Source organism: Grammomys surdaster, unplaced genomic scaffold, assembly GCF_004785775.1.
Source record: "Grammomys surdaster isolate TR1022 unplaced genomic scaffold, NIH_TR_1.0 188, whole genome shotgun sequence".
NCBI lineage: Eukaryota > Metazoa > Chordata > Mammalia > Rodentia > Muridae > Grammomys > Grammomys surdaster.
Window position 1 is genome coordinate 14,977,946 of NW_021604633.1, and position 13,387 is coordinate 14,991,332.

Sequence of the window (13,387 nt, forward strand, 5' to 3'; positions counted from 1 at the left end):
GTGTGTGTGTGTGTGTGTGTGTGTGTGTGTGTTTAAAAAAAAAAAAAGACTAGAACATACCAACTGTCCCAGCAGCCTGCCACACTGGCCTCTTCTCTGGGTCTTCCTTCTCCCTATAGATTGAACACTAAAGAGACCATTGGAAAACAACACTGAGCTATTACTGAAAAGAACCACAATCATTTTCTAGTCCTCTCTGCATGTTTCTAATTCTCTTTTCCTCCTCCCAGGCCAACTAAAGATCTGATTGGTTGCATACAGTCCTTTCTACTTGCAATGGCTTCTGGTCCTCAGTCATGGACTCACTAAAGTCATACAGTTGGCCTCCTCAGAGTCACATGCCCATGACCTTTAGCCTTAGTACTGGAACCTTTGTCTTCCACTTTCCTTTCTTTTGCTTTTTCTACTGTACCATATTTTCTCCTGTCCAGCAATTTACCTTACTGGGGTGGGTAAAGTTAAATTAGGCTCCTTTTCCCTAGAATCTGGCTCCAAACTGTGCTCCGTCATCCCCTCCCCACCTCTTGGTCCACCTACCCACCCTCCCTCTTGGCTCCAGCAGCGAGCGCCCACAGTCTCTATTGGTTGTCATAGCCTCTCACGAGCAGCTCTAAGTCTGTGTGGGCAGCCTCCTGCCTGCACAGCTGCTCCCACTCTCTCCCGGTGAACTCTTCACTCTGTGAAATCCATCTCACTTGTCTGGTTCAGCTGCCATCCTGGTTCCCCACAGTGGCGTGAGTACCTGCATCCTATGCACACCGTGAGCATCTCTTTCATCCTTCTGAGCTCTTGTCTGTTTGCCTCCCTGTCATTGTCGGAATCCCCCAAGCTCTTACCATTCTGCAGTCATCTCAGGAGCTCTTGCCTGGTGGAAAGTCAACCTCTTTTTAACCCCTCTGTAGCCTGAGTAAATGGTCCAATTCCAGGAATGTTGTCAAGTTCCTGTTACTGTTGTTGACACACTAAATAACAATGATAAAATATAAATGCCAAATCTGGTTAATAAAGGAAGAGTCTTGTCATGAATAGGGCAGGGGCTCATGCCAAAAGCAGCTGTGTTTCATGTGTCCCAAAGTGTGGGTCCCTTGTTCTAGAGGGCATCCCACAATGATCTCCAGCTCGGTTTGGGGGGAGGGGAGTGGGGGGGGTGGGGGGGAGTGAGGGGGGGAGTGAGGGGGGCAGGGAGTCCAGGCCAAAGGGACAGAGTACAAGCAGGGAGGGGAAATTGCCTCCACTGCTGTCTCTGCTTGTGTCTCCGCTGTTGCCACCCGGTCACTCCCAGGTGCTGCACCTGTCTCTTCACTGAGCTGGTCCTGGCTGGGCAGATAAGAAGCCGGCTAGCTGGCAAGGAGGCAGCTTGGTGTCCCAGGCAGGTTCCAGGAGAGCAGATCTCTTCCCAAGTGTTACAGCTCTTGCAACACCAGGATGATTCTTGTACACCTTTACTTCTCCTGAATAGAGCCCTTATATACAGTTTCAGGGTGGGTTAGGGTCTGGCAGCAGTTAACACCTATTGGCTTGGTCTGAGAGCTTGGAGATACCTCATCTACATATGGGAGAGCCTGAGGCACTGTTCCTCGTGACAGATGGGCAAAGACCTCTCTGTGGGAGGGGCTGTAGAGGGCTGAAGCTAAATGAAAAGAACCAGGGCCCAGGAGCAGAGCCGAACAACTGCTGTCAGATAATGGTCCCAGTTTCGAGGCCTATGCTCGACCAGGCACCCAGCTGCTTCTCACAGCCCACCACCCCACACCAAAGGAGCTGGTTCCTAGTTAGACAGAGTCTGACTCAAAGCACACAGGTGCCTCTGAGTTAAAGCAGTTCTGCTCACCACCACAAGTGTGGCTCTGTACATACGAGGATGGAGAGGAAATGAGGCTCTCGGTGTGGGCGTCAGTGCCAACCCTTCTGGTAATTAGAATGTGGCTTTGAGGGAGTCAAGAGTCCTTCTAAAACTTGAAGTCTTCACCTTAAAACAGAAGGTTCAAGCCATGTATTTCTAAAGTCCTCTCTTCCTTTAAGTTACTGATACTCTAATCTTATCTTGATAACTCATACTATTGCCCCTTCTAAATGAAAATGGCTGAACCTCAGTGAATAAAGGGGTTAAAGTCCCATTTTGGAGACACAGTGGAAAGCTTGCTGTCATATTCTGGCCCTTGCTTTCTGAAGCCGGTGCTCGTTTGCTCTTCTTAGAAAAAAAAGGTTTAGGCAGTGTGCAGAATTACTAACTGGATTGTTTCACAAGTGTTCCAGGAAGACTGAAGTGAGGCTGCGGGAAGTAAGCAGGACCTGCTCAGATTTGTCACCACTCAGGGCCTAGAGAGAAGGACGATGTAGAAACTGACCTTGTGTTGTTCTGCAGAGTCTCTGGGTGGAGAGAACGTCACTGTACTTGGTGCAGAGCTTACCTGGCATCTCCCGCTGGTTTGAAGTGGAAAAGCGTGAAGTGGTAAGTAGCATCTTCCCAACAATCATTCCGACCCTGGTCACTGAGCCCACTACTACTTGCTTGTGCTCTTTCATCTCCTGGGTTCCCTCACAGTTCTGATGTATTACCTAAGGTATTGATTAAAGGTAAATGGTGATGTCCTCCTTCAGCCAAACAGAAAACTTCTTTAAAGCAATTCTGGTTCCAGCGCGTGACAACAACATGTTGGAGTTTGGAGTGACAGCCAGCATGCCAACTCTCCTAACTGTGCTGGATCTGTGATCTTCATTGCTTACCATGTGGCAGTCCAAAGCCAAGAGGACAGCCTGTTTTCTTGTACAATCATCATGTCAGAGTTATGATGTGGGTATCCCCAAAAACCAGCTCTTTGAGCCATAGTTTTCATGTTGGCAAAATGAAGCGAACATGAAACCCTTTCATAGAAAGCTTATGTAAAACCTGGAGTGCTGTTTTGATCTGCAGTGAGAGGGACAGTGAAAGAAGCTGAGCGGGCCCGGATGGAGCTTCAGGTAAAGAGACTATTATAGAATCCGATAACCTCAACTCTCAAGAATTCTCTGATTGCCAGGCACCAATGCAGCTTCCATCCCAAATTAAGAGAAATGGGAGAGTGTAGCTGACTGCCACAAGGCTGGTACTACACCCTGGTGTCTGCCTCTACTGCATTTCAGTATGATGGCCATAGTATCCCAGCCTCCCAGGATCTTTACCTTCTCCTTTTCCACATCCACTATGGCTCTGAGCCTGGCCCTTGGATTGACCTAATACTCTGAAATATAAGACATTAGTTGTAAATCTATCATGCAAACAATACCTTACTTTGTTGATAAACAAATAAAAGAAGCTCTCCCCAAAAATATTTTTCCAGAATGGCTTCTCCTACAAAAGTCTCTCGGAATTTAAGACCAGCTTATCAGGTTCAATGCTAAGGGTTGAATGAATTTTTCATTTTACAATGCCAAAATATTAATGTGGCTCCCTAAGGAGCTAAACCCAAATCGTAAAACTATGTTAGTCCAGTTATATCTTTGTGCAGTCTGAGTCAGGGGGCTGCCAATGTTGATTGCTGGTATAGCATACCTTAGTGCCTTTCATAGAAGAGGGGAGGCTGCCACACACACTGCTCAGAAAATTTTATTATTATGCATCCTACAGAATGGCAAAAGCTCAACCCACGGCAGTGTTCTTAGTCACCCACACTGCATTAATGATTCAGAGAGCCTTTTCAGATCCATACAACCCAGAATGTTAAACCCTATGAAGATTCACCAATGGACCTAGCCCAGGAAACAACACACACACACACACACACACACACACACACACACACACACCACTCATGCAAAATAGCATGCTGACAATGATAAAGGGAGAAATAACTAAACACAGCCTTTCAAACATCAGCTGCCTACTTTCTTAGAATATGTAATCTTACGTTCCAACATAACAAGTCAAACTGGGCTCCTGCGTTCCCTGCGTGCAGCCCACTCTCAGCAGCCTCCGTGTGATTCTCTTGTTCCTGCTACCTGGAACGATCCATGATCCATCAGAGTTGTTAGCTCACTGGCTTGGTTCTTGCTGTATAGGGACTTCAAGAACATAGAAGGTACTCAATAAATATAGGGGAAATGAATTGAAATTTCTTATCTGCGATACTAGAAACTGCAAGCGAATGTATGGCTTCAGAATTCATTTGATCGTAGAGTTCATGATTAAGGAAGCCCGTTGATCCCTTTTCCCCAGCGGCGCGTCGAACACCTTCCAGCACGAGGATCACCAGCCTACAGGGAGGAAGCAGGCAGCTTAGTTCTAACTCGATTTCTCTACTCCTTACATCTTGTGTGGTGTCTTTAGCAGTGGGATCTTATCAGCTAGTTCTGGTGGCCAACCAAGAAGAAGGAAGAAAAGCTGTATTGTTTCACAGGCCTGCAGAGCTTCTTTGACCAACAATTCGACAGGGGTTTGTTTGGTGACTCAACATGTGGCAGCAGCACTAGCCAAATATTTGGGATAGAGCTCTTAGAACTCTTCTTTAACTTCTGTTTTACATTGGCCTAAAAAGTACTGTGTGTCTATGAATGGCAGTATAGCTCTTCCATACATCTTCGTGTTGGTTGGTTAACCTTCCTCTTCCCTCTCTCCTCTGTCCATCCACACCTATCCTTGCTTAAACTTTCCACCTTCCCAATCCCCCCTCTGTATAGTCATATCTCTGTGTTGCTTTCCCTACTCCCTTAAGGCATTTCTCCACCCAATAGCTCTTATCTTATTTCATTGCTTCTGCAGGTACTCCAGGTTAATCACACAGATCTGAAGGTTTGAAGCTAGACTACACATGAGAGACAGCATGCAGTGTTTATCTTTCTGAGCCTCGGTATAATTTTTCCCTAGTTCCATCCATTCGCCTGCAGACTTCCTAAATGTACATTTCTCTACAGGTGGATGACATACACTGTGTATGTGGACACATTTTCACTATCCACTCCTCAGTGGATGGCCATCAAGGCTGATCCCACTTCTTAGCTATTGTGAACAGAGCAGCAGTGAACATGGTTGACCAAGTATTTGTGAAGTAAGATGTAGCGTTCATTGGGTATTTGGTCAGTAGTGGGTCATATGGCAGTTCTGTCTCTAGGTTTTTTTAAGAAACCTCCATACTGATTTTCATAGTGGCTGTGTCAGTTTATGCTCACCAACAGCAAGTCAGGATTCCTCTTTCCCCACACCCTAACAAGAGTTTGTTCTTTATCAAAGCTGTTCTGATTCTGGTGAGATGGAATCTCATTGTGGATTTGATGCCCTCTCCACAAGGGGGAAGTCATATCCAATGCAGTATACCCGCCCCTTCCCAGTACATGCCTGGAGAGGTTTTGGGCCTTAGAGCTGAACTTATTCCTGTTTAGCTAAACTGTCATGTTACCAAGCTGCCTTCTAAATATCTGTGGTTATATCCATGTATAAAAGTGCTACTTCCAACCATAGTCATAGAAACTTGACTGTAATAAACTGGCGAATGCAGAAACCTAGGGCTGTGCAAGGTACTGACTGTAACAGTTGGACTCTCAGCCCTAAACAGGACATTGATACTACCCCCACTACGGCTCAAGGAAAGTTGCAGAGGAATGTAAGATAAGGAGAAGGGCTGAGGAATGCTGCTGTCTGCTAGGCCTGGCACACTTGTGAACTGTGGCTTCCTGTAATGAATGTACACAAGACTGGGTCTGTCAGCATTCAGCTATAATTCAGGCATGGGTTTATGGAGCCCTACCCCACCCTGCTAAACTAGTAATGGATTCTAGGGAAGGGATAGTCATTCTTCATTTGAGTGCCCACTGAGGAGCTTTACTAGGCCCAGTAGATGTGACTCAAAACCCATGGTTACTCAGATGATCCTAGTTAAACTCAGAGGATAATAATAATAATAATAATCAATAATAAATAACCAACAAGAAAGAAAAACTGTGATGGGCAGGGTACTCAAAGGCAGGATGGAATGATAGAGGTGTGAGGGGGATTAAAAAGGCTTCTGTTTGTAGTCATCAAGATATACATTATATATGTATAAAATTGTCAAAGAACAAACTCAACAAAAATATATGTATCTCCCTATCCAGAATCTCTGAGTCTCCTCCAGCCCTGCTAACAGCGCCATCTAGTGCTTCACTACTGCCCTAGGCTTCTGGTCTAGCCCGTGTAAGAAGCCTCCTCCTGTGTAAGAAGCCTCCTCCTGCCTCTACCCCTGCTTCATACTCTCAGGACTTGGGAGCCAGTTACCCTTTGAAACTTAGTTGTATCACACAAAAACAATACAGGAAATGTATAGCAATCCTAATTTGTCATGTTCAGCAGCTAGGAAAGAAACCCATTTTGTTTTATCTGCACTTCTAACAACTTACCACACCAGATAATGTTATAACAACTGTGACTTCATACAGTGTCATCCGTAACACTCATTGTGTGTATTTATAAACAACTATATCATTATTATCTATAAAAAAATCACAATAATGTGGTGACTGTAAAACTTCTAGTGTTTCCTTATGCCTCACCAAGAGTCTAGTTTCTTTTTCAATCTTCCTTTGACTCTAGATGTTCATTTCAGTTCTTTGCAGAGTCGCCTAAAGGCTTTTAGTCCAGATTTCCGCCCCTTGCATTTTTTAAATTCTTTTGTAAAAGAATCACAGTGGTTTGCCTTGAAATATTTTCTTAAGTCTTGATCCAAGTGGAGTCATATAACATATTTCTCTGTGGCCTATATTTCCTGAAAGTTGATAGTTAAGCCTCCAGGCTTAGAAAGGTTTTGTTTGTGCAAGAACACTTCATAGTTTATGCCTCTCTCTTGCTTTCTTCTTCTCTCTCCTCCTCTTTTCTTGTGATGTTACTGAGAATAATTGACAATCGGTTATTGGTTGTCATTGCCCAGATCTTTTAGGGGTTGAGATACTGACATTTGGGGGCCAATAAGATAGGTAAGTGAGTAACGGTGCTTGCCACTAAGCCTGAGAACCTGAGTTCAATCCCCAGGGCCCACATGCTAGAAAGAAAGAACCAACTCTCTCAAGTTGTTCTCTGACCTCCAGGTGCACAACATGACATGCATTTGTGCATGCGAACATGCACACACACATGCACACACACATGCACACACACACACACACACACTAAATAAATGTATTTTGATTTTCTATCATTTATTTCTACTTATTCATTGCAATATTTCTATAAAATACTATCCATCATCAACTATTTTATTACTATGATATATAGGAAAGGAAATAAAATGTTCTTTTCAAAATGAGTTAGTCCTAGCACCCTGAGGGAGTAACAGGAAGGCTGCTTGGAATTTGTTTGATTTAGGTTTTACTATTATTACCAGATTATAGATTTAAGTGTGTTTGTTTTGTGTTACTCCATGGCAGCTATTGTTATTAAATTATTCCTCTTAATTTTATGATTTATTTTCAATTGCTTTGTGATTGCACTTGGCCTCCTGGTCAGCTGCCTCTTGCATCCTCCTCGCTTACCTATAGAGATGTTACCTTTGAGCCAAGAAGACTTGATGCCTGTCTCCTCGCATCAAGCTTTATTAATAATTTAATGTGGTCCAGATGCTCTGGCAAAGACGCATGTCCGAGATTGAAGCGTCACCTGCCATCTTTCTATCTCACACCAGTGGTAACAATTTAGAATCACACATGAAAGCTATAATGGGGTTCATAGGCTCCCCGGTTTTAAATGTACAGTAGGAGACATTGCATGTCACCCTCCAGAGGGTTAGCTGGAAACCTCTCAGGGACATTGTGTTAGAGTCTGGGCTTCTCTACTTAAGAAGCCCTGCTACTAACTTCCTACTAAAGGGCTCCAGAGATTAGATGTCTTCCTCCTGGCAGTTACTCTTAGTGCATTTACATGAAGGTTTGGTCAGCTGGGAGAAGTGACCTGGCCACCTGTTTCCTTCTCACTTTCTCAAAGACCCCTCCTCAGGAAGAGGAGTGGCTGGACCATGGGCCCGCTGCTTAGTTTCTTCCTTGCAGACACCTTCTTTGCTTTCTGACCTGACAGGGAAACTTGGCAGCCTGTATCAGTTACTCACTGAGTGCTGGTGAAGATTTGCGGCGGTGTATTTACTCATTCTGGTTCTTTTGTGGATAGTCAATTCCTTCCCTGTGTTCAGTTTTCTCCAACATTGTGAATTATTTATACTTTGTCTCAAATACATATTGGAAATATTCTCTGAAGTTCATGTATTCTACACAAGTTCTTTATATCTTATGTGATGTTCACAAAATTCTTGAATTACTAGTATTCGAGTTTATAAAATTGTTTTTTTATTTTATTATATAGTACAAACAACTCATAAAAGTTTTCATAATCCTTTTTTAGTACATAGTAACAGGGCTGATTGTTTGCAGCTGGTGAGTAATTGATCTCTTCAAGACTTTCCTTCTGTCTGTGTCCTTTCAAACACGGCTCTTCCCCATCCACAGCCCCTAAGGAGCAATTCTCAACTTTTCAGTCATGACCCCTTTGGGAGTTGACTAAGACCATCAGAAAACACATATATTTATATTATGTTTCATAACAGTAGCAAAATTACAGTTATGAAGTAGCAATGAAGGTCACCACATCATGGTTGGCAGTCACCACATCAGGAGGAGCTGCATTCAAAGGTCACAGCATTAGGAAGGTTGAGAACCACTGTCTGGAGCCAGCATTCTGTCCTAGGTTCTGAAGACAATAGTTAACTTACAGTGGTTTAGACTCAGACTTTCCTTTATGCTTTGGCTTTTGCACGTACAAAACAAAGGTTTAATATCACAACTTGTTTAAAATATCCACCACCCCTAGAGCATCATTGAGGGCTTCTTATGTACCCTTCCAAATTGCAGTGACAGTTCCCTGCCTTTACTCTCAAAGTATCCTGATGTTTGTGGCATGCACTTCCTAGCTTAGCTTTCCGTTTATGCTTATCTGAACAGTCCACTTAGTTTTGCTTAACTGTGTGCACTCTGTTAAGGTTTGCTTCATTCGCTCAGTGTTATCTGTGGTGTTTTTTTTTTCCAATTTACTATGACAAGAAAGCTTCCCATTACTATATATTATTCCTGATTAGGGGAATAGTTACAAACATTTTTGTTCATGGTTCCAGCTGCACATGTACATATGTGTCCAGCTCCATTTTCTTCAGATGTACACCTACAAATAGGATTTTTGGACCATGAGATAGATAAAGCTCTAGATAATATGTATAATTTACATACGTAGATAGGTGATAGATACTGCAACTGTTTTCTAAAGGTAATGAGGCAGTTTGCCCTTCCGACAACAGAAAGGGAGCTCTGGCGCTCACAGGTTACACTCTCATTTGCTGTCTGTTACCGTGTTTATGTGTATAAAATGCCACTGTAGGGGGCACTTTTTTAATTTACTGGTTATTTACATTTACTTCTCTCTAAAACTGCTGTTTCAGTCTTTTGCCCAGTTTTTTTCTATGTTGTTTGCTTTTTTTTTTCTTTTTTTACTAGTTTCAAAGTCTTGTACATTCTGTGAAGGGGTTCTTTGCTGATTACACATATTGAAATTATTCTGTCATGTGTTCCGGCTTCCCTTGCCTTGATATTATCCTTGGTTAATATGTAGTCTTAATTTTCATACACTTGTGTGGGATCAAAGGGCCCACAGAGGTGATGGCCCCGGTGGGTTTCCACCCGCCGCTGGTCCCATATGTAGTTGGTGGTCTAAGGTTCCAGTGGCCTGGAGGCTTTGGCAGCGGCAGGCCCCAATGAAGTCCTTGGTTCCAAAAGGGTTTATTGTCATGGCGGATGGTGGGTGGATATGGAAGTATGCCCCGTAAAACTCAGGGCAGTCCTGAGTTATATAGGGAGGGAGAAAGGGGGAGGATGGAGGAGGATCTGAGGAGGCATGCTTCGTTTGCTCTGCCCTCTGGCCTTCATTAGTATGTAAATCCCTAGGGCCTGAGGCCTATCCTGTGTGACTGAACAATGTAGTTCTATGGAGACTAGACTGCTTTTCAGGACCCTGGGTTCTGGGGCACTCCGAACTCCTGCCGGTTCTCCTGTAGAGTCTCAGGGTTCTAGGCACATGCCCAGACATGAACCAGAATACCCTTACACATTCCCACACACTTGAGTCACTCTATGATTTTTCAGTGTTTCTTTAGGTTGCCCTGAGTGGACTTTTATTCTAATTTGTTTCTCTAACTGAAAGAACAAGTGTGTAAGTGTGCTTCCTGTCAGCCAATCGTTTTCATCACTAAGAGCTTGGCAGACCTTCTCTTCAGAGAGGATGTCAGTGCCATTAACAGCATAATGGAAATATTGGAAAAAGCACTTTGATCACACACACAATTAGGTCCCCTGTACCAACCCAGTAAGTCATTATGATTCTATTTGGCTCTGCACCAAGAAATAGATCCTGGAATGTATGTGATTATCTTGTTTTCTGTAACTCCCAACTGTGTGCCATCCTGTGCCACCATATGGTGCTGTTATAAATGCATATGGGGTCTGTATGGGCATATGTCCCCTCTCTCTAATGAGGGGGAAAGCTCTTTGACACCAGAAGATCTGCTAATGTATCTCTATATTTCCCATGCTGCTTTGTATCAAATAAGTGGCTAGAGGAGTGACACAGTCATTATTCGGGGTCCACCCAAAAGAGCATAAACAGGGGATGCTTATTGCTTTGCTGTTATAGAGTGGACAGTTCCTTGTTACCCAAACCACACTCTCACCAATGGATATAGTTATCTGCTGTTTTCACACCTTGCTGATGAATGGGTAACTTGACTTTCACATCCTTTCCTGTGCTATGGGATGGCTCCCAGAAGAGATACTGATGGGAGCCACTAAGAACCATAGATGATTCATAAGGTGGATAATCTGCTTTGTCTGTCTTGTTCCCTCCTCCTCCCTCCCTGCCCCCCCCCCTCTCCATCTTTGGCTTTGAATGACATGAAAGTCAGTAGATATTTATACTCATTTGCTTTTCAGGTAGAAATGAGTCCTCTGGAAAATGCCATCGAAGTGTTAGAAAATAAGAACCAGCAGCTGAAGACCCTAATCAGCCAATGTCAGACGAGACAGATGCAGAATATCAACCCCTTGACCATGTGCCTCAATGGAGTCATAGATGCCGCAGTGAATGGTGGGGTTTCCAGGTATCAAGAGGTGAGGACTGAGGATTGCTGGACAGGAACTTGTCAGTGGAGATGCCTTTGGGTTTTATGAATCTTTTTGTGCAAACATGGGCCCATTATCAGTGACAGATGGCTGCAGTCCACCCAAATGAAGTGTTATAACAGAGGACAAATGTGTAGCCAGCCATGTATGCAGCCTGTGGATTTTATCTTCATGATAAGATACTTTGAGTGTGTTTGTGTAGGAGTCAGGAGATCAGGACTATTTAACAAATGTCTACCTAAGGTGATTTGCCTGATCAAAGAAGTTTGTGGGTTTAGTCTTCTGTGTGTTTGTTGGTTGACTGGTAATCCTTTCAGTAGAATTTTCATCTATATTTTATAATAAGCCAGAAGACCTTCTTAGCCCCATTGAATCTTAAGAAAATTTATTTTAGAATATAATGCCTATAGTTTATTGATCTGTTCTTTATTTTACGAGAGATGCTCTGACTTTCTGAATCTTGCCTATGACCAGCTCCCCACAGTTAGGAATCATTCCATCTGTCCCTAAACATGTTTCATAATTACGCAATTACTCTACATATGCCAAACCTTAGAAAAATAATAAGTGTGCCTTTAACTTCCATGGTAACTCTCCCAGCATAGTCTGACTGTCCCCTCTTTTCCTAGGCATTCTTTGTCAAGGACTATATTTTAAGTCATCCTGAAGATGGGGAGAAGATTGCACGGTTACGTGAGCTGATGCTGGAGCAGGTAGGACTGCAAAACCAACCATTCTATCTTGCCTAACTCTATGCATCCTTGCCAGATACCCACCTACAGACATTTGCATGAACAGCCTAACTGAAGTGGCAATCAAGCCGACAGATTCACCTGTAATATAACCCAACTGGCTAATTTCTTTCCACTTGGACCCAAGAGCAAACTTAACGAGTCGCTCCCTATTAAGTAACATTTCACGTAGTTTCTTTGAATGTCCCTCCCTAAGACTTGCTCTGTAGACCTGTTGCTAATCTGTCACTTAAAATTTTATGCTCAAATAAATTCAGGCCACCTCGAGATCCTGAATAAGAACATGAATGAATATGATTGTTGCATAAGTACCATAGGAAAGTGCAGACAATCAGTAGAATTTGCTCTGTGGCAGTATTATGTTTTCAGAAAAGCCTAGAGGATGTATTATATGGACAAACTAGGTACAGTCCTCATTTTCTGTTTTAAAGAGGCAGTTTATTTTTATTTGGTGCCATCAAGAACTGAGAACAAGAATCGTAAGTGTTCTGTTGCTGGGCTATGCTCCTGTTGATAGTTGCCTGAAAAGGGTTTGCAAACTCTGATATAGAAGATTTGGCAATCTGGGTCAAATGGGAAATAATTTTGCTCTGATGAAAAGCAAAGTATGTACGACAGACTGGGGCAGAAGCATCTCTTCCCACTTGATAATATGAAATTCATCAAAAAGCATGGTTTTTTAGACTGGAAGGTAATGGGGTTGTGATGAGTTTTAGTCCTTTTATGCTCTATAGATATTATCCACAAAATAATGACACAGGGTGAGAGACAGGGCTATATAATAAGGGCAAGTGGACTATTGTGGGGTGGGGAGAACCTTGACCTACAAGAAAAGACAAGTTCCCAGTGTGATTATGCAGGACTGCATAGACCTTAACCTTGGTTGATTTCATAACAACTCTTTGAGCAGCAATCAGGTTATCAACTCTCACAAGTGGTCTCCTTCCAAGTATGTTTTTGGGGGGTTAGTCCGAATAAGTTCCTTCCCCAGAATTAAAACAGCAGCTCAGAGTTAAGATACTTTTCAAGAAAATAAAATTAGAAAGACTTTACTATGTTATGCCTAGGATTGTTCATGGGACCCTATGGAAAGGGCTGTCAGTGGCCAAGAAATGTGAGGGCTCTGCTATAGTTGAAATAAATGCCTGTCATGTAACTGTGACATCATTTCTGTGGGACCATGAGGACTTAGACTGGAAAGGTCACCATCCTTCCTGGACCTCTATCTGGTTGATATAGAGATCTTCAATAGATATATTCAGCTGCCTAATCCTACAGAAGTTGCTTCAATTATAGAGAGCCACTTGGCCCATGGACATTGTCTTCTCAGTGGCTCAGTGGCCCATTTCTTTTTTTTTTTTTTTTTTTGGTTTTTCGAGACAGGGTTTTTCTGTGTAGCCCTGGCTGTCCTGGAACTCACTCTGTAGACCAGGCTGGCCTTGAACTCAGAAATCCACCTGCCTCTGCCTCCCAAGTGCTGG

At 43.2% G+C, this 13,387-nt stretch overlaps 1 protein-coding gene across 1 annotated transcript in view; it reads left to right on the plus strand.

The window, feature by feature from the left end:
• Window positions 1-13,387, plus strand: part of Dock4 (dedicator of cytokinesis 4) — a 411,722-nt gene that overhangs the window by 382,475 nt on the left and 15,860 nt on the right. The window contains exons 41-43 of the mRNA XM_028768807.1: window positions 2,366-2,452; window positions 10,966-11,142; window positions 11,784-11,867. Of these exons, the coding sequence (XP_028624640.1) occupies window positions 2,366-2,452; window positions 10,966-11,142; window positions 11,784-11,867 (348 nt within the window). The remainder of the gene's footprint in view (window positions 1-2,365; window positions 2,453-10,965; window positions 11,143-11,783; window positions 11,868-13,387) is intronic.